Source organism: Salvelinus alpinus, chromosome 22 (assembly GCF_045679555.1).
Source record: "Salvelinus alpinus chromosome 22, SLU_Salpinus.1, whole genome shotgun sequence".
NCBI lineage: Eukaryota > Metazoa > Chordata > Actinopteri > Salmoniformes > Salmonidae > Salvelinus > Salvelinus alpinus.
In genome coordinates this window covers 19988464-20014394 of record NC_092107.1, presented here as the reverse complement: position 1 = coordinate 20014394, position 25931 = coordinate 19988464, and the positions used below count along the sequence as shown (strand labels likewise).

Genomic DNA, 25931 nt, shown 5'->3' with positions numbered 1-25931 from the left:
CAAGCACCCTTTTCTTGTCAGTGTTTATGAAAGGTCTGTGTCAGCCATCTGTCTCTGGGTGTGTGTGGGTCTCAGTATCTGCTTATGAGTTTGTGAGAAACCCTGTTTGGAAAGAAGTTAGTTATAATAACGTAATAGCAATATGCTTGTGTTATAATAAATGATATTTATTACAAAGGTAAGTAACATTAATGTGTCAAACAGATCACACATTTTCTCTGCTATTTCTGGTACGTTTAAGACATGGATTTCGTGTTCTTGAAATGTTAACAAGGTACCCAAAAGCACTTGGAAGTAATGTTTTCATCATATTAGCTAAACAAAACTCGTTTAAAACAGCGAAATTGTCGCGGTAATGATCTCCAAAATTCGATGCATTAGGTTGGTTGATATAGCAACGAACGCTAATAGTTTATCGAATCCCATTGTGATTTTGGCGGGACACTTTTTGTCATGACACCCCCATTGATTTTGTTAGTCACTCTTACGCAAACATAATTTCACTTATGCCCCCCAAAACGCAGGGCCAGCGCGGTTTGGAGGTGTGTGTATTGATGTGGGTATGCAGACCTGCGAGCATTTTTTGTGGACCTCACCACCGTCAAAATTGCTCATCTCTGACATAAAGGATAGATTAACTGGATTAGTTGGCATATCGCCGGAATCACACCTCGATGCACCACCATGAGAAATTGCATGTTTGTGCACTACCAGTATCCTTCCTTACTCATTCTATTATAAATATCCCACTCTATTTTGCATGAAACAATGAAATATACTACACTATTTTCTGAAATATACTTGGTGCAAGTAGCTATATTTTAAAGTACAATAATCGATCCCGTTGTGCGTAAAAACCGGCCATGAGGAAGGGTCTTTTTTTATATCAGGATATTCACACTCGGGTCATTGCACTTGCGGCTATTGTACTCCAGTAGTTTGCAAAATATAGTTGATGGAATGATCCGTTATCTGAAGTTTCTACAAGGCTACTGCCGGCACAACACTGCCGCTGGGGGTTTCCCAAGCAGTGATGTAAGGGGATTTCCACCCAACCGAACAGCCAGTCAAATCCATCCAACAAGTGCGGAACTAAACGCACACTCGAACAGGGCGCTTGGGAGGCGGACTCATTTTATCCATAACATATGCAAGAGAGGTAGAATGTCTATGCTTTTTTAAAACGAAAGGCCAATTGAACCAAATCGAAGTACGAGAGCGAAGAGAGGACAATATTTGATTGCAGTAGCCTATTATGGCCACGAAATGATCGGTCAGGGGAAATAGGGCGGAATTGTGTTTGTGTCTGGGTTTAAAAAAAATACTCGAACAAGGTTTTCAGCTCCAGGACATCGTAACGTGCCATGAGAAACATGAGTGTTCAAAACTGCACTGCAAGTAAGTGTCTTTTCTTTTAAATAAACGGAATATGAGTTATGCATCGACGGTGTCTGATGTGTGTTGTCCCACGTCATTCACATTCGCACGAACAGTAGTATAATTTATATAAATAATTTATCTGCTTGTAGTGTTAACGCATTGTCACGGGTCTGTGTCAAAAAGTGGACCGACTGCAGGGGCCCAGACAAGAGATCCTATAGTCTAAAAGGCACACACTGCCATGTGTTTCAATTGACAGTTTGTGTTGTCATTCTGTCTTCCCCAGCGTGAATGACAGTTGAGTAGAAGGGTCAACACCTACTTCAGAGATGTTAGTCTTAGACACTAGTCTTAGGCTACCTGTTAAACCTATACTATTACATTGTAATACATATACTTACCTGTTATACTTAGACTATTACAATCACTGTCATAAATGTATATAGTCTTGCCTGTCACAAAGTAATCATTAATGAGTTAACTCACTTTTTTTCTCCCGCTTTGTACAACAGCAAATGACTTGGGTGAGTAGGCTATTTGTCATTAATGTATAGTTATTTGTTTTTTATAATGGCTAGTAGTCCTATAGTCTACGTACGGGCCTTCTAGGCCTGTGCATCATGCTCAGGGTTTGATGTAGCTGGTACTGTACACATACAGACATAGATCACACTCAGATGGCCAACCCACCAGCTCAGTGTTTGCAGGCCCCATCAGCGTGTTTGCAGGCCCCATCAGCGTGTTTGCAGTCTCCCTCATCCCACTCCGTCTACTTTTTAGACATCATTCAGGAGGTGATCTCTGCAGACCGAGAGTTTCCCTGTCAGGCCCAGTCTCGTTTCTGCCTCCCCAGACCTCCTCATCCCCCTGTAGACCCTGAGATCCAGGCCCAGAACCACAGGGCCATGCCCAGGCATACCCCCTCCTTGACGCCCCCAGTACTGGTGCCAAGGGGCACGACCTCCAGGGTGAGTACCAGGCCTTTCGGGATCTAATCCCAAAATATATTCAGCCACTCTTGGAGGAAAATGAATGTTCAATAAATGATAAATTGCTACAAGGGAGATAGTTTTTGTTAGGCCATTGATTCATAGAGTTCAGTAGAAAAATGGAGGGGTTGACTTTTTGGTATTTGACATTTTATTAGGATCCCCATTAGCTGTCGAAAAAGCAGCAGCTACTTTTCCTGGGGTCCACAGATGGCCTACACACCAGCTCAAAACTTGTAGTTGTTGTGTAGTGGTTAGTTAGTGATTTGATTTGTTTCTGCAGCCCACTCAGGTACTCTTTGTGGTCGCATCAGTTCACACTGTCAGGGCTTGGTATCTCAGTTTGTTGTAATAGCTGGGAGATAATGTCAAGAAAACAGCTAAGGTCATCAGGGACGTGTGCTATCGCTTCCTCATGGGCTAGTGGTGGGAGCCAAGGCAGACAGACACACCTCAGGGATAAGTGAAACTCAACTACTCACAGTTTCCATGGGTAAGCGTGGTGACTCAATTCACTGGTGCGTTGACTTCTAAGGCGGCCTTGATTACCTTGTTGTCATGCCTTGGGTTGCTGTTCTCCAATAGTCTGGAACTCACAGTGAGACAATTGTGGTCTGTGTATGTCTGCGAGTCAAAGCGGTGCCTTGAGATAGACTGTGAGCTGAGTTGACACACCCCCGTCTGCATGTTGTGGCCTCTCGTGGGGGAGGTGGCAGAAAAGGAGAGAAAGAGTGTCATCTGATTCCTACTTTCGTTTTGAGTTCCCTTCCTTCCGGGACCCAACCCTTTCAGGGTGGAAGTTCACATTCAGAGGCTTTTCTGCTTTTCTAATTGGTCGATCTGCTGTAGATTATGTCAACTTCCTGTTTCCTGAACATGCGCCTCCCGGCTCGATCCTAGTTGCTTTTGTGTAGAGGCTCTAAGGCATGCCAACACTATTGCTCTTACACACATACACACATATACTCCGCCTGTAGACGCTACTTTGAGGTGGAGCACAATGATCTCACACGCACCTCTTTTTGTTCATACAGCCTTATCAACTTCTGGCGGTTTGTTTAGACAGACTTGAGTTGTAGGGCGGCTTGTAATAACAAAGGGAGAAAGCGATCCCTTCAGTCGGTCAGCTTTTTTTCTTTGTTCCGGTTTGTTTTTTGGTGAATAGTTTTTCCTGTTTGCTGGCCTCTAGGGATTCTTCAAACGTGCTGTTAATTAGAAGGTATGTGGCTGAACTTGGAGAGTGAAGGGCAAAGTGTGTGTGAGAGAGATTGCGTCTGTCTATAATGACCACAGGCCGTTTTTACTTATTTATATAAGTATACCATTTTGACGTATCAGAGAACCTAGGAGAAATGGGCAGACGGACAGAGCTAGAGGCATGAAGGATGAAGAACAGTCATGCATCTCAGCAGCCTGAGAGGGTGGAAGGGAGACGGAAGTATAGAGGGGTTAACCAAAAACGGAAGGGGGTGCTCTCTAGTTTAACGGTTGAAAGGGGGGCATGGCAACAGAATGTGTCAAATGAGGACATAGAAAGTGGTGTACTGAGAGAGAATATGTAGATAAACGATAACAATGCAGGTTATCTTTGAAAACGATCTCACCATTTTACTCTTAGTACCATCATGATGATGTTTTGGATGCAAAGATAACTGTTTGTTGTCTGCTGTGTTCTTTACATGGACTTTTAAACATAGCCATTGACTTTAAATGATGTCTCTCCGCAGCCGCCCTGCTTCTTCCCTCAGCCCCAGCACCACTCTCGCACCAGAGATATGGCAGCACCTCACCCCACTCGTGGGGTCTCAAACCGACGAGGACGTGGGTCCTCTAGTTCAGGGACTCCCAGGGGGCCAGATAGTCCTTCTCGACAGGCCCAGACAGACACAGATCTGCTGGAGCAGATCCTGGAGAGGCCCAACCTGGCTGTGGTGGAGCAGCCCAAAGAGAGAGGCATGAGATTCCGTTATGAGTGTGAGGGCCGCTCGGCCGGGAGCATCCTAGGGGCCTCCAGTGGGGACTCCAACAAGACCCTGCCTGCTATAGAGGTACCCAATAGATCCATATTGTATTTTGTCTTTATTTGAAGTTGATTGGAAACACTTTCATTTAAAACAACTTAGCAAAGTCGCAGTTAATGCCCTTACTCTTGTGATAAGTGACATCTTTCATCGTGACCACTCAGTCAGGGCCTTGCTTTAACGTCTCATTAATATAGAACCTAGTCCTTATATTTGTTTACTGCAAACTGTGTTCCCAATTTCATCCCTAACCTGCACTGGATTTGTATGTTTGTGTGGGAAGTGGAAGGGGGTTAACGGAATGTACCATCTATCCCAGAATAAAGGTGTTTCCCCCTTGTTGGTTTGGCTGCCCTCAACATGTAGAGCCTTGCTAGTGTAAGGAGCAGGGGCAGAGGGGAAGGGGGAGGAATTACATGTAACTGAAATAGAAAGTACCCCACAAATCCACATCTTTGTGTGGTTCAAACTAAGGGGATTACCCCCTCCACCCTTTAAACACTGTTGATTCGCACCCACATTCTACAATTCAGACCGCATCCCTCTAAGATTAACACTACCAGACAAGTGTGAAGTTTGACAGTTGAAAGGGAGTTGCAGTTTTGGTTAATCACTGCACATTTATTCAGTTTTAATCATGCTCTCACTTGCGTTGGAGGAAGGAAGACGGTTTGATTGATGCAAATCTCTCCTCCTTCTCTTTCTTTGTCCCTCTCCCCCGCTTTCTCTCCCCATTTCTTTCTCGTCTTCACACTCTATCCCCTCTCCTCCCTCTTTCAGCTCCAGGGTCCCATTCAGAACATTAAAAAAGTGATGGTCACTGTTTCCCTGGTGACCAAAGACTACCCGTACCGCCCACACCCCCACTGCCTAGTGGGTAAAGACTGTGCTGACGGTACCGGAATCTGTGTCATCTGCTTAAACCCTCACAGCAACCGACGTCACAGGTGCCCCTCTCTTTCTCTCCTCTATTCATTGCTCTCTTTTCTTGACAAGTGCATTTTCTCCCTTTGTCCACCAGCGGGCCATATCCCATTTCTTTCTCATTCATTCTTCACCTCTTTGGGAGTGCTTTGCCAGGAAAGTGCACTAGGTTAGTGTAAACTAGGTTAGTGTAAACATGTCTGTTTTTAATGGTTGGTAACCGACCATGTTTTGTGTGCATCTTGCAGTTTCGCTAACCTGGGCATCCAGTGTGTAAGGAGGAAGGAGCTGGATGCCTCACTCGAGAAGAGACGGAATCAGAAGATCGACCCCTTTAAAAGTGAGTAGAGCCCTGACACGCACACAAAGCACATCGCAAGCGCACACAGAACTTACCCAATTACATGAATCCAATATTATTGTACAATAAAGTTGTTAGCGGTAGGGTAATATCCTCTCCTCTGTCCCCCCAGCGGGCCACTCTAAAAGCATCGAGGACATGGACATGAACGTGGTGCGGCTGTGTTTCCAGTGTGAGCTGGAGTGGGAGGATGGAAAGAAGGACTTCCTGAACCCCATAGTGTCCAACCCCGTCTATGACAAGAGTAAGATCACCCCCCTCCCACCCAAACATCCTCCTGACACCTGTGCATGACTGCTATTACAGTAGTCTTCAAACGTGATACGAACCAGTACCGTAACACCACAGCTATGTAAATGTACTTCCTTCCTGAACCATCCAGCAGGTGCTCAGTGTGTGTGTGTGTGTTTACAGAGGCGACCACCACATCTGAGTTGAAGATCAACCGTCTGAACATTGTTAAAGGGCCATGCACCGGCAAGACTGAGATCTACATGCTCTGCGACAAAGTCCAGAAAGGTGAGATCGAGCCAGACTCCCAAGTTGTAATGTACAAACACTGTGTTGAGCACGCTGATATCTAGCAAATTAAAGGGTGAAGTCAAAATCCTGTTAAAACAACTAGATGGAAGTGGCACATGATGTGTAATGACACCCCTCTTGAAATACACTGAAGTCATACAGCCTGCAGGACTATACAAGCTGATTGGTGTGTGTGTGTGTGCGTGTGCGTGTGCGTGTGTGTTTCCCGCTCAGACGACATAGAGATCATCTTCAAGAGGGGGTCTTGGGAGGCCAAGGCGGAGTTTGCCCAGACGGACGTCCACCGGCAGATCGCTATCGTGTTCAAGACCCCGTCCTACCAGGAACAGGATGTGGGGGAGGAAGTGGAAGTAGATGTCCTCCTGCGTCGTCTCTCGGACCACATGGACAGTGACCCCGTCACGTTTACCTACCAGCCCGACAACACAGGTTGATACAACTTATGAATGTTATATATATGATATCATAATGCTGTGTTATAACATGTTATGTATTGTGCAATAATATAACATTATAGAGACAAAAGCTATTCAAACAGAGGGATGAAAGCGCTTTTTTTCTGTTTTGATGCCGTGTTCAGATCCATATGAAGTGAAGCGGAAGAGGAAGATAAAGTCGGACATCGGCTTCACAGAGAGGTCCTGTGTGGCAGGTGAGGATTGGCCTCGGCTCTTTCTCTTTCCAGCTTACACTTCTGCACCTATTTCAGGACAGAAAGTGAAAAAGAAAATGAAAGAGAACAATAACAGCTGCTTACACCGCACCCTCTCCAAAACAAATGACTGTACATCTGAGTGTCAATAAGGTGTTCTTCTATTCAGTGCGTTCGGAAAGTATTCAGAGCCCTTGACTTTTTCCACATTTTGTTACGTTACAGCCTTCAATTGTTGTTGTTTTTCTCATCAATTTACACACAATACCCCATAATGACAAAGCGAAAACAGGTTTTTAGAAAGTTTAGCAAATGTATTACAAATAAAAAAACTGAAATACCTTATTTACTTACATAAGTATTGAGACCCTTTGCTATGAGACTCGAAATTGAGCTCAGGTGCATCCTGTTTCCATTGATCATCTTTGAGATGTTTCTACAACTTGATTGGAGTTCACCTGTGGTAAATTCAATTGATTGGACATGATTTGGAAAGGCGCACACCTGTCTATATAAGGTCCCACAGTTGACAGTGCATGTCAGAGCAAAAACCAAGCCATGCGGTCGAAGGAATTGTCCGTAGAGCTCCGAGACACGGTCTGGGTGAAGGGTATAAAAATGTCTGCAGCATTGAAAGTCCCCAAGAACAAAGTGGCCTCCATCATTCGTAAATGGAAGAAATATGCAAATATCAAGACTCTTCCTGGAGCTGGCCACACGGCCACTGAGCAATCGGGGGAGAAGGGCCTTGGTCAGGGAGGTGACCAAGAAATCGATGGTCACTCTGACGGAGTTCCAGAGTTCCTCTGTGGAGATGGGAGAACCTTCCAGAAGGACAGCCATCTCTGCAGCACTCCACCAATCAGGCCTGGTAGAGTGGCCAGACGGAAGCCACTCTCAGTAAAAGGCACATGACAGCCTGCTTGGAGTTTGCCAAAAGCCACCTAAAGGACTCTCAGACCATGAGAAACAAGATTCTCTGGTCTGGTGAAACCAAGATCGAACCCTTTGGCCTGAATGCCAAGCGTCACATCTGGAGGAAACCTGGCACCATCCTTGAAGCATGGTGGTGGCAGCATCATGCTATGGGGATGTTTTTCAGTGGCAGGGACTGGGAGACAAGTCAGGCTCGAGGGAAAGATGAGCGGAGCAAAGTATAGAGAGATCCTTGATGAAAACCTGCTCCAGAGCGCTCAGGACCTCAGACTGGGGCGAAGGTTCATCTTCCAACAGGACAACAACCCTAAGCAAACAGCCAAGACAACGCAGGAGTGGCTTCGGGACAATTCTCTGTATGTCCTTGAGGGCCCCAGCCAGAGCCTGGACTTGAACCCGATCATACATCTCTGGAGAGACCTGAAAAAAGCTGTGCAGCGACGCTCCCCATCCAACCTGACAGAGCTTGAGAGGATCTGCAGAGAACAATGGGAGAAACTCCGCAAATACAGGTGTGCCAACCTTGTAGCGTCATACCCAAGAAGACTCCAGGCTGTAATCGCTGCCAAAGGTGCTTTAACAAAGTACTGAGTAAAGGGTCTGAATGCTTATGTAAATGTAATATTTCATTATTTTATACATTTGCAAAAATTTCTAAAAACCTTTTTGCTTTGTCATTATGGGGTATTGAATGTAGATTGATGAGAAAAAAATACAATTTCATACACTTTAGAATAGGACTGTAACGTAACAAAATGTGGAAAAAGTCAAGTGGTCTAAATACATCCCGAATGCACTGAAAGTCCTTTCTATCACCCACAGTTCAAAATGTGGCTGCAGCAGAAGCCTCCACCTCTCAGCCATTCGAGCCGTTCACCTTCTCCCCAGCTGAGAGCCAGCTGCTCCCGGAAGAGTTGCATCCTCCTGCCCAGTCTGGGGCCTCCACCATGGGGGAGATCCACTACAATGACCTCCAGGAGGACAACTTCTTCAATGAGGACATGAGCCCAGACGACATCAATATACTGTCTCGGATTCTGTTCAGTGACCCTGGCCTCCTTGGCTTTGGCCAGGAGCTCAACTCCAACTTCACCCCAGGCGTCATGGACATGAACTTTAACTTCAACCAGGGTGGGTCTGGGCAGGACTTGGGCTACTATAACGACCTGCAGTTCAACCAGCTGGTCAACGAGAATCAAGCCTCTCCGATGGACCTCCTCCCACTGTTACTCCGCGGCTCCGCCCCTCAGGACCAGGGCCAGTGTGATAACGAGGGGAGTGATTTGGCCCAGGTAAAGACAGAGGGGGACCTATGAGGACAAAACGTAACCCCCTTAAGACTGAATGTGGCGCGAATGTAGCCCCTGAACTTTAAGGGTCTTTTGTTGTGTTGCTCCTCAAACCAGAAGTTTAGGGTGTGTAAAGTCCTAACTCTGCCCTGTGACAGTCATCTCACCCAAATAAAGTACAGTATGAGAGTTTGAACACACACAGGTAATAACAGTAGCGGAGGCACCTTGTACCCTAACGGTGTGGTTACCCCTTGCCCCCAAAGGCCTCGCTGGATGAGGCTATAATCCAGACCCCCCCCCCCCCCCCCCCTTCCCACAAGCGACCACTACCAGACCCTAAAAGGATAAGTTTCAAAATGTCTGCCCGGACCCAAGTCTGTGAGTGTACTGTGCTGCGTTCACCATGCTGCTAACGTTAGCCTGAGGCTAATAGCCGTGATCAGCACAGCACTCACGGATGACATGTAGCTTTAGCTCCTCCGGGGGACCAGAGTGATACTGGTGGAGGCGAGTTGCCCTTCCACTAGGCTAACCATGGATGTTAAGAACGATTCCTACCTACCCATTGTCATTACTACCTGTGGTGATTAGGGGACCATGCAGTGCTCTGACCAAATACAAAATGGACACACAAACTCAACCCTTGTCTGCCTTGTCAGTTTTCCTTGTCAGGCTCCGTCCTTCCTGTGTGTATATATTGTGACCGAGGCAGACTTCCACAAGGACCTGCAGGAAATCCCTGATTTGAGGATTCAACTGAAGGAAAGCATAACTAAGGGCTCGATTCAATCCGTATCGCGGACGTTCAGCGCTATAGCGCGATTGAAATTTAAAGGTGATTTCCAATTGAGCCGACACATGCACCATTTACCACGAATGCAGTCTCTGCGAATGCGGCATCATTGCCTTTACATTTATCGCGCACATCTTCAGCACTACAGATTGAATCGAGCCCTAAGCATTTCATTGTTGGCGCAAGACAACCTGAAAACTAACCCTCTGTGGAGAAATTGTTCAATATAAAGGGACCAACTACAAATGCTGTATATTTTTCACTTTCCATATGTGATATATTCTTTGTTGTATAGTCAAAGTTCCTTTCTTTTGACTGGTATCTGTAGTGTTTTGAATGTTGACATTAGTTTTAACCTCTGGCTCGCTCGCCTGTTGACTCTGGTTATTACAATAAACAATCTCCATGTACAGTAGAAACGACCATAGTCCAATGCGCTGTCCATCTGTAGTTCCTAGTGTCAAACACGTTCAGGTTATGTTCGGTGTATGTTCAGATTCTTAACAGATTCACAGCTTGTTTGTACACTGTATGTCAGCCTCTACCCTTCACACTGTAGGGTTTTGATTTTTGTCATTAGTGTTTCAAAAATAAAATGATACCAAGTCTGGTCACATCAAGTGGGTTTTGTTGTTGGTCATATAGGTTATTTAATATTAATTACATTATAGCTATTTTAATTTTTGTAAAAACCTAACTGGCCAATGACAAAGGAGAGAGAAAAAGAGAGCGGGACTGAATGAAAGACAAGAGGGAAAGAGGCAAAGGCTGTGGGAGAACGGGGAGCCAGACGAGTGTCTGTCCTCCTGGGTCCGTCTTTGTGTTCAGGCACTGCTGCTTTTAATGCGATCCTATTTTTAGCTGCCAGCTTTCGTTGCCGGGTCATAGTCCAGCCCACTCACATTCCTAAAGCCTCACTCACATTTACTCCAAAAACCACGTGACTTCCCCTAACCTCACCAACGCAACAGTCTTGTACATGGGCCCTGACTTGACAATAAGTGTAAAAACACAGAAATATATTGTTTGTGTTGTATGTAACTGGTGTTTTATCTAATGTAAAAGCAGAGATGCTCTTATGTTAGCCCATCAGTAACTGGGGAAGAGCTTTGATGGGGCACTTCACTTTGTCCTCCAATGTCATTGGATATGGCTTTTTGCCTGATGAGCTTACACCACCTGTGTCCTTCTCCTATACACCTTGTATGTAGTGCTGCTGAAACTTTATTCGGAAGCATTTCTATTTGGATGTATTTATGAAAACATAATACTTTAATCCCTTGTGTTCAGAGTTTTTGCTGAGTCAGAGGAGCATTATGGGAAGTTATAAGGCCACTGTAAAATCCCACTCAGGGTAGCAGTTGAAGCTTTCACCCAGGATTTGTTTATTAGGTACAAACAGTAACAATGTTTTCATATGTTCTTACAGGAGAAGTTTAGGTGTTTGCTCCGTTTTTTTTATGCCTACTGAACGCAACCCAGTGAAAGGCTACTGTGTGGCAGCAAATGTTTCACTAGACAGGCACAAATCACACCACCCTGTTATCTGCTAAACGGCACAAACCTGAATGGATCTCTCTTCGCAGGTCCGTGGCGAACGATACGACGACGTACATTCGTTTAATAAGCTCAATAAGGCCCAGTCTGAGCAGGTGTATATCTCACACTGTGCTTTTCACTGTTCACCAACACTGGAAATAGCGTTGCATAAAGCCACAGGGAAACTCCACGCTGGGCTCGCAACCAAAAGTTGAATTACCGTATGTACACAGTTAGTTACACACTGATGAGTATTACTAGAGGTAGATCTATACACATTTCCTACTTTACTAGATAGTGCATTTCATACTTGACTAAAGTATACACACTCATTAAAGGTTTTATTTCTATGGGCCTACTGTATATCCCCACGAGTTTTGGTCTGAATTCACTTTAAAACTAGCTCAGCAGCTTCAGAAGAATTTGCATACTTGCCCAGAAATGAACTTTTGGGATTTTAAAACACGAAAAATTCCCATGAATTCATGCAGAAGAGCTTTTTCCTAATATACGGATTAGTCATAGGAAAGCATAGACATGAGTGTTCCCACAAGTAGGCCGACATACCATTGCACTGAGCTAAGAGTCATACCTCCTCATTCCAGAGATAACCTTTTTATAGTAGAGGTGAGAGCTAAAAGGTTAACATTACACACCCAAACACTTGAGTCTGATTGAGGGAGTTGAAATGTCCTGTGTAAGAGTCATACCTCCTCATTCCAGAGATAACCTTTTTATAGTAGAGGTGAGAGCTAAAAGGTTAACATTACACACCCAAACACTTGAGTCTGATTGAGGGAGTTGAAATGTCCTGTGTTGGCCATACAACAATCCTCCATCTCTTCAAACCATCGATAGATCTTACTCACACGTTTGCTGACTTTATGTTCTGCAAATGTGTTTGAACGCAAATGAGAATGTGTGACATAACAAAGTCAATGTCTGACCTCTCCTCTCTCCACTTTCTCTGGTGTTAAAAACAACCTGTGTGTGTGAGACAAATTGAATCTTTGTGACATATTCGGAACGTATTCAGACCCCTTGACTTTTTCCACATTTTGTTACGTTACAGCCTTATTCTAAAATTGATTAAATTGTTCCCCCCCTCCCTCATCAATCTACACACAATACCCCATAATGACAAAGCAAAAACAGGTTTATTTAAAATTAAGAAAAAATATCACATTTACACAGCTATTCAGACCCTTCACTCAGTAGCCTACTTTGTTGAAGCACCCTTCGCAGTGTTTACAGCCTCAAGTTTTCTTGGGTATGAGGCTAAAAGCTTGGCACACCTGTATTTGGGGCATTTCTCCCATTCTTCTCTGCAGATCCTCTCAAGCTCTGAGGTTGGATGGGGAGCGTCGCTCCACAGCTATTTTCAGGTTTCTCCAGAGATGTTCAATCGGGTTCAAGTCCGGGCTCTGGCTGGGCCACTCAAGGACATTCAGAGACTTGTCCCGAAGCCACTTCTGAGTTGTCTTGGCTGTGTGCTTAGGGTTGTTGTCCTGTTGGAAGGTGAACCTTCGCCCCAGTCTGAGGTGCTGAGGGCTCAGGAGCAGATTTTCATCAAGGATCTCTCTGTACTTTTATCTGTTCATCTGTGCCTTGATCCTGACTAGTCTCCCAGCCCCTGCCGCTGAAAAACACCCCCACACTTCTTCCATTTAAGAATGATGGAGGCCACTGTGTTCTTGGGGACCTTCAAGGCTGCAGACATTTTTTGGTACCCTTCCCCAGATCTGTGCCTCGACACAATCCTGTCTCGGAACTCTACGGACAATTCCTTCGACCTCATGGCTTGGCTTTTGCTCTGACATGGACTGTCAACTGTGGAACCTTATATAGACAGGTGTGTGCCTTTCAAATCATGTCCAATCAATTGAATTTACCACAGGTGGACTCCAATCAAGTTGTAGAAACATATCAAGGATGAGCAATGGAAACAGGCTGTACCTGAGCTCATTTTCGAGTGTCATAGCAAAGCATCTGAATACTTATGTAAACAAGGTTTTTTATATTTTTATAAATTTGCAAAAAAAATCTGTTTCGCTTTGTCATTATGGACTATTGTGTGTAGATTGCTGAGGATTTGTTTTTATGTAATCAATTATAAATCAAGGCTGTAAGGTAAAAAAATTGGGGAAAAGTCAAGGGGTCTGAATACTTTCCGAAGGCACTTTAGAATGAATTAAAACCAGATTGTCCTAAATGTGGAATGATTAAATCATTTCAATCATGATAAAGGATACAACTTAATTACCATATAACAGAAATACAGGAGTGAAGTTCGCTATATAAGGATGAGCCAGGATGAGGCCTGGTAATGGTACAGTATGACTAGGCAGTTTTCCTAGCTCTCCATTTAAGCAGACTCGCTACTGCTTCCTAGTGGTTCCCTAAGGATATTTACGGGAAAAATACATTGACACCTTTCTTTTTTCTCAATGACATTCAATTCAGCATTGGGGAAAAAAAGCGCAAGTTTGTTCCACCTGAGTAAGTCTGACCACAAGTCAGAGACCACTATGATGACACAATAAATGCATTTGATGGATCTTTTTTTGTCTTCTAATGCCTCTTAAGGGGAAAGTAATCTAAAATGAATAACATTACGTTACTGAGTTCAGGTAATCAAAAAGTAACGGATTACAATTTTGGACATGTAACTGGAACAGATTATATTTACAAAGTAACCTACCCAGCCCTAGTTTGGGAGCCTTGAATGTTGATGGCCCTATACACAGTGGGACTCAGCTGTAATTTATCATGTGCGACATTAACACAAGCAGTCACAAAGCCTGCATCTACACAGGCAGCCCAATTCTGATCTTTTGCCCAATTATTTGCAAAATAACTGATCTGATTGATCAAAAGACCAATTAGTGGAAAAATATCAGAATTGGGCTGCTTGTCTAAATGCAGCCTACGGTGAAAATATGTACCAGTGTGATGTGTACTTTGTGTGCAGAGGATGTTGTGGTTTAGAGATGGCCTTCATAGCTGTTTCTCTGGGGGATTCAAGGGAATCCTGGCCTTGTAGGCTGACTGGCTGATCTTAGTGTGGAAACAATTAGCAAACGAGATGCTATCTGAATTTAGCTGATAGTGTTGTCACCTCCTGAACCACAATGGTTACAATAGGGCAGTGGTTCCCCAAACTTTTTATAGTCCCGTACCCCTTCAAACATTCAACCTCCAGCTGCGTACCCCCTCTAGCACCAGGGTCAGCGCACTCTCAAATGTTGTTTTTTGCCATCATTCTAAGCCTGCCACACACACACACTATACGATACATTTATTAAACATAAGAATGAGTGTGAGTTTTTGTCACAACCCGGCTCGTGGGAAGTGACAAAGAGATCTTATAGGACCAGGGCACAAATAATAATAATATAATAATCAATAATTTTGCTCTTTATTTAGCCAGCTTACATATAAAACCTTAGTTGTTAATCGAAATTGTGAATAAATCACTGCAGGTTAATGAGAAGGGTGTGCTTGAAAGGATGCACATAACTCTGCAATGTTGGGTTGTATTGGAGAGAGTCTCAGTCTTAAATCATTTTCCACACACAGTCTGTGCCTGTATTTAGTTTTCATGCTAGTGAGGGCTGAGAATCCACTCTCACATAGGTATGTGGTTGCAAAGGGCATCAGTGTCTTAACAGTGCGATTTGCCAAGGCAGGATACTCTGAGCGCAGCCCAATCCAGAAATCTGGCAGTGGCTTATGATTAAATTAAACTTTCACACAACCGCTTGTTGCAATTTCGATGAGGCTCTCTTGTTCAGATATCGTTAAGTGGACTGGAGGCAGGGCATGAAAGGGATAACGAATCCAGTTGTTTGTGTCATCCGTTTGAGGAAAGTACCTCCGTAATTGCGCACCCAACTCACTCAGGTGCTTCGCTATATCATGTTTGACATTGTCTGTAAGCTTGAGTTCATTTGCACACAAAATAATCATACAATGATGGAAAGACCTGCGTGCTGTCCTTGTTAATGCAGACAGAGAGGGGCTCCAACTTCTTAATCATAGCCTCAATTTTGTCCCGCACATTGAATATAGTTGCAGAGAGTCCCTGTAATTCTAGATTCAGATCATTCAGGCAAGAAAAAACATTACCCAGATAGGCCAGTCGTGTGAGAAACTCGTCATCATGCAAGCGGTCAGACAAGTGAAAATGTAAAAAAAACGTGTCATTACTTTGCCCTTTGATAACCAGCGCACTTCTGTATGTTGTAAAAGCGTTACATGGTCGCTGCCCATATCATTGCATAGTGCAGAAAATACACAAGAGTTCAGGGGCCTCGCTTTAAGAAAGTTAACCATTTTCACTGTAATGTCCAAAACGTATTTCAAGCTGTCAGGCATTCCCTTGGCAGCAAGAGCCTCTCGGTGGATGCTGCAGTGTACCCAAGTGGCGTCGAGAGCAACTGCTTGCACGTGCGTTACCACTCCACTATGTCTCCCTGTCATGGCTTTTGCGCCATCAGTACAGATACCAACATGAGCAGCAGCTACGTTTGGCTACCATTAGTGGAATTCCCGCGAGAGAGTAATGGTTAATGCGATTGGATGTTAATTATTTGAGGAGACTACCTGTATTTCACCTTGTGTTGTTATTTCGCTGAACCTTTCACTGAAGGTTTCATTTTATTTTTGGCAGTGAAACGAGGCTACTCAGTCGAGAGAGAAAAAACTCACCCAAATGTATAGCCCCGTTGGAATATATAAATTGTTTTTTTGAATATTTTTTTTATGTGAATCACATTATTATTTGGCGTACACCCGACGGCATTGCGCGTACCCCTGGGGGAATATATATACCGCAGTTTGGGAATACCTGCAAAAGGGGAAAGTGTGAATACAAAACATTAGGAACACCTTCCTAATATTGAATATTATGGGAGGCATAGCGATGCTGGCCCGTGTTCACTCCAATGCTTCCCACAGTTGTGTTAAGTTGGCTGGATGTCCTTTGGGTGGTGGACCTTTCTTGACACACACAGGAAACTGTTGAACGTGAAAAACCCAGCCGTGTTGCAGTTCTTGACTCAAACCAGTGCGCGTGGCAACTACTACCAAAGTCACTTAAATATTTTGTCTTGCTCATTCACCCTCTGAATGGCACACATACACAATCCATGTCTCAATTGTCTCAAGGCTTAAAAATCATTCTTTAACCCGTCTCCTCCCCTTCATCTACACTGACTGAAGTAGATTTAACAAGTAACATCCATAAGGGATCATAGCTTTCACCTGGATTCACCTGGTCAGTCTATGTCATGGAAAGAGCAGGTGTCCTTAACGTTTTGTATACTCAGTGTATGTCATCTCCTGATGACTGTTTGATTTCAATCCAGAATAGGTTCACCAAGTAAATAAACCTCCCCCGCCGATCCACTTGTCAGTCAATGACATAATGTAAATACATACCCATACAATCACGAGGGGATGGAACAAAGCAATTACCACATCTTGTCAAATTCAACGTTTTTTAGAAGCTAAGTCTCAAGTCACAATGATCAGATCCTGTCACATGTCCATATTCAAATCTATAGTATACTACACTGTCATTCCATTCACTATCTTTACAATCAAATGAAATAATTGAAGGCACTGATCACACAGCAAATGAGGCATCTTCCCTGAACGATGATCCACACATAGTATATTTCACTGTTTAATGCTTAGTTTGTATACTGTGCAATCGTCATCGAAGACTCTGCCTGTGTAATGGCATAAAGACAGGTTTAAAAAAAGTTATGGGCCTTTTAGATTTAGAGTGAGGGTAATTCCAGTCTTTGGCATACAACATCACCTATCCTTATAAGGTGAGGATGAACCTTTAGACAGGTAATTGTTGAGAAGTCCTACTCTGTTGCTAGGTTACAACACCCACGGGAGTCCCCGCCTAACCACACACTATTTGGTAATGGAAACAGTTACAGAGGATATGTGCAGGCACACTGAAGGAGTCGAAAGCGAAAGCCACAAAAAAAAACTGTTTACTGAAGAGCCAAGCAACTTCTTTTTCAATAATATAGTTGTGTACCATATAAGGGAATTCATAGACAAGGGTGTCTGTGGTCTTCATTACATTTAAGTGAGTTAAGGGGTGTGTGGATGAACTCCATCTTGCCTTATAGTCCTTGTCATCTTCCAAGAAGTACAACCAGAGAGTGGGACATTACACAGCTGCGTTATATTCAAAATGTAATGAGAAAACTAAGCTTATTTGTTGAAGATTCAATTATTGTAGGCTGTTGCCTGTTGTGTTGAGACTAATACCACGATGATGACCTGGGGCCTCATTTATCAACGACCTGGGGCCTCATTTATCAACGGCCTGGGGCCTCATTTATCAACGCCCTGGGGCCTCATTTATCAACGCCCTGGGGCCTCATTTATCAACGGCCTGGGGCCTCATTTATCAACGGCCTGGGGCCTCATTTATCAACGGCCTGGGGCCTCATTCATCAACGGCCTGGGGCCTCATTCATCAACGGCCTGGGGCCTCATTCATCAACGGCCTGGGGCCTCATTTATCAACGACCTGGGGCCTCATTCATCAACGGCCTGGGGCATCATTTATCAACGGCGTGTACATTTCGTCCAACATTCTGGCGTAGGTGGAGATTCTAGGCTTTGCGTGTGCAACAAATTATTATTGGAATCGATCAAACTGTCGCATGCAACATACAGTGCCTTCAGAAAGTATTCATACCCCTTGACATATTCCACATTTTGTTGTGTTACAGCCAGAATTCAAAATTGATTAATTTTTTAAAATTTTTAAATCACCCATCTGCAAACAATACTCCATAATGATGAAGTTACTTTCCCCCCCCCAATTTATTTAAAATGAAATATCAAATTTACATAAATATTCACAACCCTCTGCTATGACACTCCAAATTGAGCTCAGGTGCATTCCTATGATCATCCTTGAGATGTCATTACAACTTGGGAGTCCACCTGTGGCCAATTCAATTGTTTGTACATGATTTAGAAAGAAACACACCTTTCTATATAAGGTCCCACAGTTGATAGTGGTGCATGTCAGAGCAGAAACTACACCATGAAATCCAAGGAACTATCCATAGATCTCCGACATTTCTTGAGTATTGAAAGTATCCAAGAGCATAGTGGTCTCCGTCATTGGGAAATGTGAAAAATATGCAACTACCCAGACTCTGCCTAGAGCTGGCCGTCCGACCAAAGTGAGCAACCTGGGCAAGAAGGACCTTGATCGGGGAGGTGACAGAACTACATAGTTCCTTGGCTGAGATGGGAAAACCTGCCAGAAGGACAACAGTCTCTACAGTACTTCACTAATCTGGGGTTTATGGGAGAGTGGCCAGACCGAAACCACATGACAGCATACCTGGAGTTTGCAAAAAGGCACGTGAAAGACAGAACATAAGGCAAAAGATTCTATGATTTGATGAGACAAAATTTTTATTAATTCAGCCTGAATGCAAAGTGCTATGTCGGGAGAAAACCAGGCACAGCTAATCACCCATCTAACACCATCCCTACAGTGAAGCATGGTGGTGGTAACATTATGCTATGGGGATGCTTTTCAGCAGCAGGAACTGAGAGACTGGTAAGGATAGAGGGAACAATGAACCGGGCCAAATACAGGCAAATCCTTGATGTGAACCTGCATCAGTGTGAAAATGACCATAGACTGGGGCGACGATTTACATTCCAACAGGACAATTACCACAAGCACACAGCCAAAGCAAATCTGGAATGGCTTCAGAACAAGAATGTGACAGTCCTTGAGTGGCCCAGCCAAAGCCCAGACTTGAATCCCATTGAAAATCTGTAGAAAGACTTGAACATTTCTGCTCACCTCTGCTCCCCATCTACTTTAACAGCGCTTGAGAAAATATGGAAGAATGGGAGAAAATCCCCAAATCCAGATGTGCAAAGCTGAAACGGACCCAAGACGACTCAAAGGTGCTTCTACAAAGTTTTGACTCCGGTTTGAATACTTAGGAACATTTCTGGGATCTTTTATTTCAGCTCGTGAAACATTGGACCAACACTTTACATGTTTATATTTTTGTTCAGTATATATTTGTGTGCTCGTGAACCAGCGTTACAACCCTGTCTGGAAAATGCCGTCCATTCACCTTTTATGGTAACAAAAACACCCTCATTTGCTGGAGATTTTGGAACTGGTCACTGACAGTCTCTAAAAGAAAGCACAAGGGCCAATTTTATCACATTTCTGGAAAGGTGTGGGCAGAATGTTAATGTTCTGAAGTTACTTTTTCAAACCAAATGCATGCCGCCTATAGCGAGTGCCAAACACTGTCCGCATATTCTGCAACATTGATTGTCTATTCAAACAATTTAAAAAGTAAATGCCGCAGCCCACACTTCTATGCAAAATATAATGAACAAAAATATAAACGCAACATGCAACAATTAACGATTTTACTGAGTTACAGTTCATATAAGAAAATCAGTCAATTTAAATAAATATATTATGCCCTAATCAATGGATTTCATATGACTGGGCAGGGGCAAAGCCATGGTGGGCCTGGTAGGGCATAGGCCCACCCACTTGGGAGCCAGGTCCACCCACTGGGGAGCCCAGCCAATCAGAATTAGTTTTCCCCCACAAAAGGTCTTTATTAGACAGAAATACTTGGTCTTGGTGGCTGGTCTCAGACGATCCCGCAGGTGAAGAAGGCGGATGTGGAGGTCCTGGGCTGGTGTGGTTACTCTTGGTCTGCAGTTGTGAGGACGGTTGGGCGTACTGCCAAATTCTTTAAAATGACGTTGGAGGCGGCTTATGGTAGAGAAATTAACATAAAATTCTCTGGCAACAGCTCTGGTGGACATTCCTGCAGTCAGAATGTCAATTGCAAGCTCCCTCGATTAGACACATCTGTGGCATTGTGTTGTGTGACAAAACTGCACCTTTTTATTGCCCCCAGCACAAGGTGCACCTGTGCAATGATCATACAGTTTAATAATCTTCTTGATATGTCACACCTGTCAGGTGGATGGATTATCTTGGCAAAGGAGAAATGCTCACTAACAGGGATGGAAATAAATGTGAGCACAAATAAGCTTCTTGGGCGTATGAAACATTTCTGGGATCTTTTATTTGAGCTCATAAAACATGGGACCAACACTTTACACGTTGCGTTATATTTTTGTTCAGTATATGAATTGTTAGTTTATCAACACATAATTGTGTTTCTATCTCCTGCCTTGGTATAGGCTCTGAGATTATATAGGCTATGATGTTGCGCTCCTATCGCACAGCAACACCATCAAATATATTAAATAGGGCTACCGATCTATTTACTTCAGAGCATGCTTGGCTATTGAATGAGCGATGGATAAATGGTAGCCTAATATTTGGGTCGTTCTACCAATTCAGTGCCTTTTGAGAAGTGTGACTTGGTTAAAAACCAACTTGATTTGAGCTCATTTTAACATCGTCTTAAAGAGTATATGTTCAACTTCAAGTGGTTATATATAAAAATAACTATAGTAAGTGCCAAATAAAGTAACAGGGTTGACGATTTCTTCTTAAATCAGCCATAAATTCCCTTGTGACAGGGGGAATGGAAGCTTGTGTGCAACAGGGAGTGGCAATTGAATGCAAGCTTCACAAAAATGTTGGATGCTCACCCCGCTCAGTTTTCCAGCACAAAATGGCCAAAAAGAGTAGAACCAGCTCACCTGCTTTTACACTATGATTTGACTATTAGATATTTATTTTGGAAAAAATACTTTAAAAGGAATTGTTTCATCATATTAAAAAAAAGTGTTCAGTTAACGCTTGACCTTAAAATGAGGGAGACGTAAAAGAGTCACTGAATGATAATCTTCAGAAAATAATGTCAAAGAAACAAAATAAGTAACGCTTTTACAATGATGGAGAAACTTGGGAGACTTTTCGGGATTGGCATGTCAAAATGCTGAATTCTGTCACTTTAGCAAGTCTTTTCATATAAAAATCTGATTTATTGACTTCTCCATGTGGTCTTTACTAAAAGGGCATTACTTTTATAAAATTAAATATTGGTGCACAATTTCCACTTAAAATATCAAAGGGACGCACGCAAAAGGCACTGTTTTCGTGGAACAACCTATTTGTTGTGTAGCAGGAATAAACCAGTCACGACAGAAAAGGAGAGACATGTCCTGCAATATGATTTAGGCCTAGGCTATATAATAAAAGCAAAATAAATATTAGGATTCCTGCTGCTATCTGATCTCCTTATTCATCAATTTTATCATTAGGCCTACATTAATGTTTTTATTAGCCTACCATTACTATAATACCCATGCATCAAACACCCTCAAAAGAACAATATTTGCTTGCAATACAATTGTTCAACCACTAGATGTTGTGCATACGCATGGGGAAATGGGATACCTAGCCAGTTGCACAACTGAATGCATTCAAACGAAATGAGTCTTTCCGGTCTGAGCTGTATGTGCGATACGCACACTTTCCCATAAACTTCAAAATGGATAAATACCAACCTTTGTGGAAAAACTGGTACACGCAAGGTTTAGAGTATTTTTTGTGTGCACGCACCTTTGATAAATGAGGCCCATGGTTGTCTTCTATCATTCTTAAATGATGATACTGAAAATGTGGTAACCACTCCCATCTAGAGGATAAACATGAGTATGACAGTCTAGACGAGGCATCAAGAGCCCAGTACCGTACAACTAACCACAACACTAACTTTAAGAATTTGAATGAATATTTTATTCCTTAGACAAATGATATAGCACTGAATAGGGAATATTTACAAGGTAACAACCCAGATGGATCAGCCCAAATCAGCTGCTGAAAAATAGAACCTGAATAAATAAGTGTCTTTCAATGGGACCAAGTGACCACCAGGTGTCACCATCAACAGGAAGTGACCTCAGTGCTCCTAGAAGAAATGGCCCTTACTTTTTCTCCACCAGCTGTGGTTAAGAGAGTTTCTGGATGGCCAGCTCCTTCACCAGGTTCTCCACACAGCTCTTTAAACAAAGGCTCCGGCTCCTGGGACACAAAACAATAGAGTCCAGTTAGAGAGAGTATGGGACAGAGCAGATACAATCTAAAATCAGTCAATATCACCGGTGCATTTTTACCCTGGCAGGGTGATTACTAAGGGACACCATATGTTCCATGTGACTGAAACGATGAGGTTACCTTGTGCTCCAGTTGTCTCTGTTCCTCCACGGCCTCATCCACACTCAGCCTCCTCTGCAGGGATCTCAAACTGCTGCTGGGGGCAAGGGAAGAGGGGCGAGGACAGAATGAGAGGGAGAGAGATGAGGGAGACCTCATTACATCATCTATAAACTTTGTGCGGCACTTTCACTGACTTTATGAACGGTTGTTGCATCATCTCCTATAGCAACTTGGTGAAAGCTCAAGACAAAAGTGTGTTGGAATTTCAAACCGTCATGGTCCAAAACATAACGAACCCACCTTGTACTTGGTGTAGATCCTCTCCCTCTTGACAGGGTCCTCTGGGTAGAGCTGGGTGTCTTTAAAGGCCAGCCTCAGGAGCATAGCCCGCCTCAGGTCCATTCAGGTCCTCCTTTGGTGTCTGGAGGAGAATCAATCAAGTCATTGGATGGTGAAACCCACGCTGTGCTATCTTCTCAAAACACGGCACGTTGGACAATTTACATACATCCACACACTACAGCTAAAGATGACAACATGCAGACTCCTCTCTCACCCTCAGGATGTAATAGTCAAAGCCGTAGGCGGCATCAATGAGGTCTAGGGTGCGAGCCGTGACGGTGATGGTGAGCTTGTGATTGAGGATCTCACTGTACAGCTCTCTGGTGAACAGCTGTGGCTTCCAGACTCTTTCCAGACTGGTGGAGAGCTGAGGAGATAGACAATGTTAGGATACATGCTCAGATATAGAATCAAGTGTGTCTGAATATAGGGAACAAAACAAATGCTCATGATATTCATTAATGCCCTTCATAGTACTCGCTTTGTCATTGTTGGCATATCTGAAGCCTGATATCCATCCTTCACCTCCCCATAGGACGTCCTGGGACTCAGGGGGGTAGTAGATGGGGATGGGGACGTCTTGGACCAGCTCCTCGTGTCCTGTTTTGGGGTTGGCCCTGTATTTGACTCCCAGGGCCTTCCAGTGGACCGGGTGGCCTGCGTGGTCTCCTCCAGAGAGCAGAGGTAGTGTTTGGGGAGGTGGGCGTAGATCCCTTGCTTCAGTTTAAGGGCTTCCCAGATCTTTGGGGGGTACTTGTGGAGAGACATGGTCACTGGGTTGGTATTGACACATGCCTAGCTGGGAAAACAAAAATATAATTGGGCCAAGAATAGTCTTATTTACAATTCCTTTACTCCTTTGTTAAATTTAATCTCTTTACATTTAATTGTGCTTTTGTTAAACTCATTGTTAGACAACAGCAAGGTAAGGTGAAATAGCTTTTTAAATATGAATATGGAAGAGTCGGTGTAGCTCACTAACGTGAGCTAGATGTTGCTGCTGAGTTGTCTGGAGGTTGTGTTGTCTGGAAGTCAACAGCGAGCAATGCCGCACGTTCGGTTACACTAAACTAGCTACAGTAGCTGGATAGGACAGCTATGAAGCTATTTATAGTATAATTTCAAAATTGTTGCCAAATACTAGTCTCTACTCAGTTCAAACAGCAACTTACCTTTGAATTGGATAAACGTCAAATTACACCCTCAGATGCAGTTCATATCTCTCCACGTTACAAAAAAAGGACATAAAACATTTCCGTCAAAGATGGTGCCGCCTACTCCAACAAGGACATTTCTTGGTTAAGAAAAAAGACGGCGCAGCGATGATTGGTTTATCGGGCTTGGCAGTCATTATGTGCTTCCGGTCTGGTTCGTTGAAGGATGCATATAAATTGCGCCTCACTACACCAGATTTTTTTTACAGTTTTGAGTTACGCTATAATCATTTTAGCAGACGCTGTAATCCAGAGCGATTTACAGAAGCAATTAGCCTTAAATGCCTTGTTCAAGGGCACATTGTCAGATTTTTCACCTTGGCGGAGATTCGAACCACCGGGCCTTCGGTAACTGACACAACGCTCTAACCGCTAAACTACTTCTCATCATCAATACCCAAATGTACCAGAAAGCGTGACTCTGTTGAAATAAAACAACATATTTTTTTGTTATCTCCAAGAACACAGATAGATAGTTTTTTTGTTGCGTAGTATATAAATCTGCGAACTTCAGCGTTTTCAAACTACGCCCGAAAGGTGGAATTGAACCACTCTGCCGCTAAGCAGCTACAGGTTTGAAGCCTGCACCCCGGACCACCGAGGCTCATCCGGGCATTTGAATGAGAGTTCGCAGTGCCTATATATACCTGACATTGTACATAAGTGTTTCAGTGTCGGTAACAAAATGTTGCGGTAAAAGCAACCGTATTATTTAGTATAAGGAATGTACGTTTTCCTACAATGAAAATTGCAAGCATTTTAGTGACTGTATAATGAAAGAAACACAAAAGTTAAACGAAGTATGTTGTTAAGGGAGGGCTTTTCGAAATAATGCAAAATAGCTAAGATTTGATTGGCTGGTTGATAACAAAAGGGGTGGAGTTTTTATATTGTGTATCCAGGGGTCACCATCAAATAATGGCTGGTCCCTGGCTCTGACCCCATTCTCCGAGTGTGTCTAAGGCACAGGAGGCTGCTGAGGGGAGTACAGCTCATAATAATGCATGGAACAGAGTAAATGGAATGTTATCAAATACATGGAAACCATGTGTTTGATTTATTTGATACCATTCCCCTGATTCCGCTTCAGACGTTACCACGAGCCCGTCCTCCCCATTAAGGTGCCACCAACCTCCTGTGGTCTCAGGGGGAGTGGGATATGCAAAAATGTCATTTCCAATTCACACATGCACTTTTACATGTGTAAAATAGGACAGATGTAAGCACCGACCTAATTATCTTATCTGATTATCTCTGTAGTGAGGTATCTTAGGCAAAAGAGTGCACTTTTAGACCTATTTACTGTATATGGTTGGCAGGACACTGAAGGTAGAATTGCCCATTATAAAGAGAAATGATGACAAAATGCATTACAGGAGGCTATGTAATCAGCATCTCTATGGTAGGAAGAGCAGGACTCTTATTTGTGGGTTCATTCATTTCAATCATGTTTTGCGCACAAAGGAAGCAGAATATCTTTGGTTAAATTATTTTATTCCAGCACATTTGTTGAAGATAGACACGACTGTAAAAATGCAATCCATATGATATTTCAGGATCATGTCTACATATTCATATATACTAAGACAGAGGTTCCCAAACTTTTATGGCCCACGACCCCATTTAGATATCTAAAAATTATTGGTCACCCAATCATGTGAAAAAAAATGATACAGCCTAATTAACAGCCAATGTTGACTTTTTTATTTGGGGCTATGGCAGTCAATTGAAAAACATTCTAACAGTATTTCTGATTGTCTTCT

The 25931-nt window shown here is 43.4% G+C and overlaps 1 protein-coding gene, 1 non-coding gene and 1 pseudogene across 4 annotated transcripts; 1 reads left to right on the top strand and 2 right to left on the bottom strand.

Moving 5' to 3' along the window:
* The first annotated feature begins 941 nt into the window (after positions 1 to 941).
* Positions 942 to 10516, top strand: LOC139549206 (transcription factor RelB-like). 3 transcript variants are annotated; one of them, XM_071359419.1, is made up of 11 exons: positions 946 to 1398; positions 1893 to 1904; positions 2161 to 2348; positions 4097 to 4417; positions 5171 to 5337; positions 5563 to 5654; positions 5788 to 5919; positions 6090 to 6194; positions 6432 to 6647; positions 6799 to 6870; positions 8629 to 10516. In XM_071359419.1, exons 1-11 carry the CDS (start codon positions 1365 to 1367, stop codon positions 9120 to 9122), a joined length of 1833 nt encoding a protein of 610 aa, XP_071215520.1. In that variant the 5' UTR covers positions 946 to 1364; the 3' UTR covers positions 9123 to 10516. The 3 variants fall into 3 exon arrangements, with proteins under 3 accessions (XP_071215519.1, XP_071215518.1, XP_071215520.1); XM_071359418.1 differs by having other exon boundaries at positions 942 to 1398; positions 1893 to 2348; XM_071359417.1 differs by having other exon boundaries at positions 942 to 2348.
* An 11653-nt stretch (positions 10517 to 22169) lies between these two features.
* On the bottom strand, positions 22170 to 24265 carry LOC139549204 (large ribosomal subunit protein bL28m-like; annotated as a pseudogene).
* Positions 24266 to 24695: 430 nt separating this feature from the next.
* Positions 24696 to 24782, bottom strand: trnastop-uca (transfer RNA opal suppressor (anticodon UCA)). Its single transcript has one exon. It is a non-coding gene; the product is annotated as a tRNA-Sec (tRNA).
* Positions 24783 to 25931: the final 1149 nt, after the last annotated feature.

What these genes read in the sequence shown, in the direction of transcription:
- LOC139549206 (XM_071359418.1), top strand. Translation starts at nt 2,058, where the DNA reads ATGGCCAACCCACCAGCTCAGTGTTTGCAGGCCCCATCAGCGTGTTTG. An exon ending in AGACCCTGCCTGCTATAGAG is followed by an intron (nt 4,418 to 5,170) that starts GTACCCAATAGA and finishes TCCCTCTTTCAG; the next exon opens with CTCCAGGGTCCCATTCAGAA. An exon ending in CTGCGACAAAGTCCAGAAAG is followed by an intron (nt 6,195 to 6,431) that starts GTGAGATCGAGC and finishes TTTCCCGCTCAG; the next exon opens with ACGACATAGAGATCATCTTC.